The sequence below is a fragment of the Brassica oleracea genome, chromosome C6 (genome assembly GCF_000695525.1).
Source record: "Brassica oleracea var. oleracea cultivar TO1000 chromosome C6, BOL, whole genome shotgun sequence".
In the NCBI taxonomy this organism is placed as follows: domain Eukaryota; kingdom Viridiplantae; phylum Streptophyta; class Magnoliopsida; order Brassicales; family Brassicaceae; genus Brassica; species Brassica oleracea.
The window spans coordinates 22,743,748-22,750,348 of record NC_027753.1 but is presented as its reverse complement, the minus strand read 5'-3'; the positions used below and the strand labels follow the sequence as shown (position 1 = coordinate 22,750,348).

Genomic DNA, 6,601 nt, shown 5'->3' with positions numbered 1-6,601 from the left:
ACATTCCTTCATTAGGCGTGGTACAAGGGATTGGGATACTAACCTTCTACTGGAGTACTTCCATCCTGAGGAGATCCCGCTGATCCTCAAACTACGCCCAGGCAATACATGGTCTATGGATGGGTATGCATGAAACTATACAAAGTCATGCGTTTATTCGGTGAAATCAGGATATAACCGGCTACAGACGACTAAAGTGAGCGATTCTGCAGCTCAGGTTGTACAACCAAGTATCACTGGTTTACAGAGCCATGTGTGGAGTATCCCTGCCCCGGGGAAGATGAGGCATTTTATGTGGCAAGCTTTGACAGGATGTATTGCGACGACCGAAAGACTTGCCTACAGACACCTGGGCACTGATAGGAGCTGTCCTAGATGCGGTGACCCTGAGGAAACCATTAACCATCTTCTTTTTGAATGCCCCCCGCCCTCCAGGTGTGGGCTTTATCGGACTATCCGTCTCTTCCGGGTTACTTCCCGAGTACTGTTTTTCAAAACATGAACTTCCTATTTTTGAAGAAGAAAAATGTGGCCTATATGGAACCACTTATTGAGACCTTCCCATGGATCCTATGGTACATTTGGAAAGCACGCAATGATAAGGTTTTTAATGGAAAAGAGGTATCACCTGTGGATAAAAAGTTATGCGTTTTTATTTAAAAAAAAATGAAATTTACGCGACAAACAACGGTTTTCCAAGAATCGTCAAACCAAAATCGCATCGGTTATCAAACGACAAAACCCGAAGTGATAACTAACCGCCTCTTTATTCTTTTCAATCAAATCAAAAGAGACTGGGGGACAAATGTTGGACCCAATTTCGGTCAGTACATTAATGGGCCGCGATCAAAGATATGGGCTGTAAAGAACTGAAGCCCATAGCAAGCAATCGAGCTCGAGAACGAAGACATCGAAGTCCTGAAGATCGCAGAACAAAAGACGAAGTTCGCGGAGCAGTTACGAAGGTCACGAGGTCGACTTACAATAAAGGAAGGATAACTGACATGAAGAAGGACACGTTGAAAAGCCTAGAGAGAGCGACACACTTACATGTTAGGAAATATGCGGTCAAATTTTGCGGTAAACCAGAATTTATGGAAGCGGGAAAACCCACACACAATTGTTAACGGAGTTCAGCCAATCTTGCCTACGTCTCCGGACCTGCTACAGATCTTTTATTATCAACCCGGGAAATTTTTACAAGCTCTCAACTCACACCCGACCCCAAATACACTCAAAAAATTACACTTAATTTCTTATAGAGAAAGATTTTCTCACAAGAAAGTTTTTTTTTTCTCTCTTGCTCACTCTCTTCTTCTCTTGTTTTCTCTTTGTTTTGGGATGGATTTCTTCTTCTCCTTGTGTGGTTATTTATAGGAGATTATGAGGAGTTGGTGAGACTTCTTGTTGCACCTACCAAAAAACACAAAAGAAATGTGTTGTTGAATTAATCAACAAACATGTTCTTGATACAACTTCTTGTTGTACCTACCAAAAACATGTTCTTTACAGTGTTCTCCCACCAAAACCGTAAAATCGAGTTTTCCCGCCAAAAACGTAAAATTGAGTTTTCCCGCCAAAACGGCAAAGTCGTGTTCTCCCACCAAAACCGTGAAATCGAGTTTCCCGCCAAAACCGTAAATCGAGTTTTTCCGCCAAAACCATAAAATCGAGTTTTCCCGCCAAAACCGTAAAATTGAGTTTTTCCGCCAAAACCGTAAAATTGAGTTTTCCCGCTAAAACATCAAAATTGATTTTCCTGCCAACATGGCAAAATTGAGTTTTCCCACCAAAACCGTAAAATTGAGTTTTAAAACTTCAAAATCGATTTTCCTGCCAAAACGTCAAAATTGAATTTTCCCACCAAAACATTAAAATTGAGTTTCCTGCCAAAAATGCAAAATCGTTTTTCCCGTCAAAACCATAAAATTGAGTTTTCCTGTCAAAACCGTAAAATTGAGTTTTCCCAACAAAAATTGTGTTTTCCATCAATGCCGTAAATTTGAGTTTTCCCGCCAAAATCGAAAATCGAGTTTTCCCGCCAAAGCCGAAAAATCGTGTTTTCTCGTGAAACCCGTAAAATTGAACTTACTACCAAAATCGTAAAATTGAATTTTCCCCCCCAAAACCATCAAATTGAGTTTTTCCGCCAAAACCGCAAATTCGTGTTTTCTCGCAAAAACCGCAATATTTTATTTTCTGGCCAAAACCTAATATTGTGTGTTTCTCGCCAAAACCGTAAAATTGTATTTCCGCTAAAATAGAAAATCTTGTTTTTTCGCTAAAATGTTAAATATAGGTTTTTCTCTAAAATCACAAAATTATCTTCCCTCCTAAATTAATAAAATTGTTTCTAACACCAAAACCATATAATTGTATTTATCAAAATTCTAAGTATTCTTTTTGTTTTCAGCCTCAAAATAATATTTTTACTTAGAAACCATTTAAGCTATAAAATTATTGTTCATTGGTTAACCATTAAAACGTTTAACTCATTAACTTAAATGAGTTATGGATTGACCCAATCCATTTGTCAAATGGATTGGTTAAAACCATAACCCATATAAACTTAAAACCATTTGGATATGGTTTGGTTTGGATTGGTTTACCCATTTTGATACCCTTTGTTGGAAGTAATATATAATACACCTGACGTAAAGAAATAAAAGACTTATTATTGGGGTTCACCAACCAATAGAATTTTGTTATTTTGATATTCGATATCTTTTAAAAAACAAAATAGAATATTATCAAATTATATTATGTTTTTTAAATAAAAAAATAAATAATAAATAGCAGTAGTTACAAAAAAAAGATTTAAAAAAAAGATTTTTAAAAACTAAACCCTAAATCCTAAACCCTAAATCATAAACCCTTGGATAAATCATAAAATCTAAATCAAAAACACTAACTACTAAAACACTCAAGGGTTTAGGGTTTAGTGTTTATTGATTTATTGATTTAGTGTTTAGTGTTTTTTATTTAGAGTTTAAGATTTATCCAAAGATTTAGGGTTTACCCAAGGGCTTAGGGGTTTATTCAAGGGTTTAGGATTTATGATTTAGGATTTAGGGTTTAGTGTTTTGCTGATGACGTTAAAAATATTTTTTCAAAAAATTCTTTCTTTTGTAACCACTATTATTTTTTTATTTTATTTTCTACCTTTTATTTTTAAAACATAATATAACTTGACAATATTCTGTTTCCTTTTTTAGAAGATATCGAATATGAAATAATGAAATTCTATTGGTTGCTGAACATAGATGTTCACCTTGGGGGGGATGAACCCCATAATAACTCGAAATAAAACATGTGTTTCATCAAATATTATTAATATTTCTAATAAAAACGTAGCAACTGGTAGTAATGAAAATAAAGGATCATGGGTTTGGCCTAAGCTACTAAAGCTGCGACCCATTGCTTATGAATGCATTCGTTATGAGGTCAGGGACGGCAAATCTTTCTTTTGGTTTGATAACTGGTTTAACATGGGAAAGTTATTGAATATAACAGGGGAGTTAGGTATCTGCTATCTTGGAGTGAGCAGGTCTGCTACTCTGGCCGAAGCGAGCAACAATAATGGATGGAACATCCGGAGGTGGGGGCAGAGGAGATATCCTCAACTATGTGATACAATTGCTGTGACTTGTCTGCCAGAAGCCACTACAGGGCCTGATAGAGACTTATGGAGACACGGTCATGATGACTTCAAACCAACCTTCTCAGCTGCAAAGACTTGGGACTACTTGCGTATCAAAAAGAGCAAACTCCCATGGCACAGTCTAGTTTTGTTTCCTCAGGCCATTCTAGACAGTCATTCATGGTTTGGCTAGCATTCAAGGATAGATTATCCACTGGAGTAAGGATGAGAGGTTGGAGAACTGAGCAAGGATGTGTTTATTGTGGAGAGAGGAATGAAGACAGTGATCACCTGTTCTTCGCATGTCCCTATACCATTACAATATGGATGAATGTTGAAGAACGTTTACTTGGTGCAAAGATTACGCTGGATTGAGAAGACACTAACAGACTCGGCGCAGTCCTTCTCAGACTTCTATATACGTTTTACGGAAAGAAAGGAATTCAAGAAGACATGGGGGTGCTTGTGCTTCAGTGGACATGAAAACTCGGGTTATTGGAAAGCTTGTGAAGAATCGCATTTCTTCTCTAAAGTACGTGGGGAATCATCGGTTGGAAGGCCTTTTAAAGCGATGGTTTGCTGCCTATCCATTCTAAAACATCACATTTTTTTTATTCTTTATACTATAGAAAAAGGGCTCACCATATTGTAAATCCCCTTTCATCATTTGATCAATAAATTTAATATTTCATCAAAAAAAAATTAAATTACAAATTAGATGCAGACATGTTTCAAAGGATGATGAAGAAGAAGAAGAAGCTGATGTTTTCTTGGACGATTTCCCGGTTGACATGTTTGATCAAGTTGATGATTCAATTCGAAGTTCTTAAGACTGTTGTTGTTTCTATTATTAGATTGCTTCCCACTGCATGTGTGTGTTTAGGTCTAATTGACGCAGACTCTAACTAGCTTTGTTTTTAGTTGTACTTCACAAGCAACACTCTTAATTACATACATTGTTATGTAATGATAATCCTTGTTTCTCTGTTAATTTTCTTTTGTTGGCAGAAATATAAAATCTTATTTGATTGAATCAACTTTGAAAACATATTTCATAATTCATACAAAAGCAACTCAAATACAACCAAATAGTACAGAAACAAATGAACTGAAGAGAACTGACCAAAATGACCAAACCGGTGTTCGGCTTATGACATGATCATGACTAAACCTGATTCCAACTTGACCATGACTCAATTGCTTTAGTATTTGAGACCTCTCTTCTCAGTTCAACATAAGTACAGTACTCTACTTCGTACACAGTTGTATCTTCACAGAACGTGGAGAATATTGTTCCTACTCCTTCCCCTGAAAATTCCATCAAAGAGTCTTACAGTGTAACAATATATCAAAACAGCCATACAAGATCAAGAAGTTATGTAGGAGTTTATACAAGATCATTTTTGATGTTTCAGTCTTTGTTTAATCTCACATAACATAAATTTGTGAGCAGAATATTTTGCGAAAGGATCACGAGCACGAAATTACTTATTTTTCTTTATAAATCATGACTACCTTGTAGTTATGGTCCTTCCTTCATGACAATCATATTACTGATCAGGTTTAATATATGGAGATAGATGACAAAAAACGTCATTATTCTTCGAGAAAAAAAAAGTCTTGTCTAGCGCAAAGCAATTTGTAAATGACAGACGATAAATCTTTTTATTTGAGTTTAGAATCACTCGTTTTTAGTTTCGGTTGTCCAGTGTCGTGATGATCTTCTGGAGACACTGAGAAAACCGAGAGTTGGGAACATGATCATTTGTCTGCTGTGCTGGTCAAGGAATGGTACTTGATTCCAACTTCACCAAGACTTGTCATCATCTCAAAGCCTCCAGCTTTAGTAGACCCGTCTTGACTCGAGACTTTTCTTCTCAGTTCAGCACACGCACAGTACTCTACGTCATACGTATCTACGTCGTAAGGGGATGCTTTGGCTCTTGAAGTCAAAGTTCGTCTATATTCCTTAAGATTCTCTAAATCTAGGGTGAAAGAGAATATATAGTAGAAACGACTTTATAAAGTTAGAGCCTCGAGAGAGTGTCACTATCAACAAACGTTATCTTCTTATTTTCTGTGTATTTTACTCTAAAATACGTTCTTGCTACGTACAGCCACTGCCACTTATTAGATTCACTTACATTACTTCATTTTTGAACACACTCAATTATTCAAAAGGAGTTCATATTTCACACAAAAAGTAATTAACAGCATACTCAAACGTAATAATTAACAAAAAGATAGTAAAAATCAGTTAAAACCATATCGCATGCATGGAACTATACGTACGTAAACAACGGTAGGGTACTTTAGTCATCTAGCCAGGCGAAACCTACATCCTCTCCGTAAAGCTGCCAAGTAGTCGTGCTCTCGTAGTAGCGAAACGAGTCGTTGTGGTTCATAAACCCTTCTGTGAAGATGTCTGTCCTAAAATAGTCGCTAACGTAGCGTTGAGTGGTGAAGACCCGGTGGAGTTAAGGTGTAACACCCCAAAACCCAAGCCCACAAAGATTTTGAGAAAAGGCCCGCTCTGCGGCCTATCTTGATTAAAATCCCTAGGGTTTCCTTGCCACTCCTATAAATACAAAGTCTCCACCCTTTAGACTTCCATCAGAAAGATTAGAAGTGAGGCCCTGCAGAGAATCCCCGAAGATCGGAAGCCCTAGCCGTCGACTCTTTCTCTCTCTTCCGCGCCGCCTTTCTCCTCTTACTCCCTCTTCCCCGCGCCGTCTCTCTCCCTTCTCTCTCTTCGCCGCGCCTCCTTCTCTCCTCTCTCTCCTCGCCGCGAGCAGCCGCGAGTGGTGGTGGTGGTCGTGTGGCGTCTCGGATCTCAACTCTCACTTCTCTCGCCTCTCATCTCAGATCCAGATCCAGATCTAGGCTAAGGTGAGGTATTCTACCCAGATCTCTTTCATGCTCTTTTATATTGTTGAATGGGTTGCTAGGATTGATTAGATC

General features: G+C 37.7%; 1 protein-coding gene and 1 pseudogene across 1 annotated transcript; one reads left to right on the top strand and one right to left on the bottom strand.

Moving 5' to 3' along the window:
• The first annotated feature begins 3,488 nt into the window (after nucleotides 1–3,488).
• Nucleotides 3,489–3,833, top strand: LOC106297760. The gene has a single exon (XM_013733936.1). The coding sequence runs from the start codon at nucleotides 3,489–3,491 to the stop codon at nucleotides 3,831–3,833; it is 345 nt and encodes a 114-aa protein (XP_013589390.1).
• Nucleotides 3,834–5,952: 2,119 nt separating this feature from the next.
• LOC106300749 overlaps nucleotides 5,953–6,601 on the bottom strand; it is a 10,317-nt pseudogene continuing 9,668 nt past the window's right edge.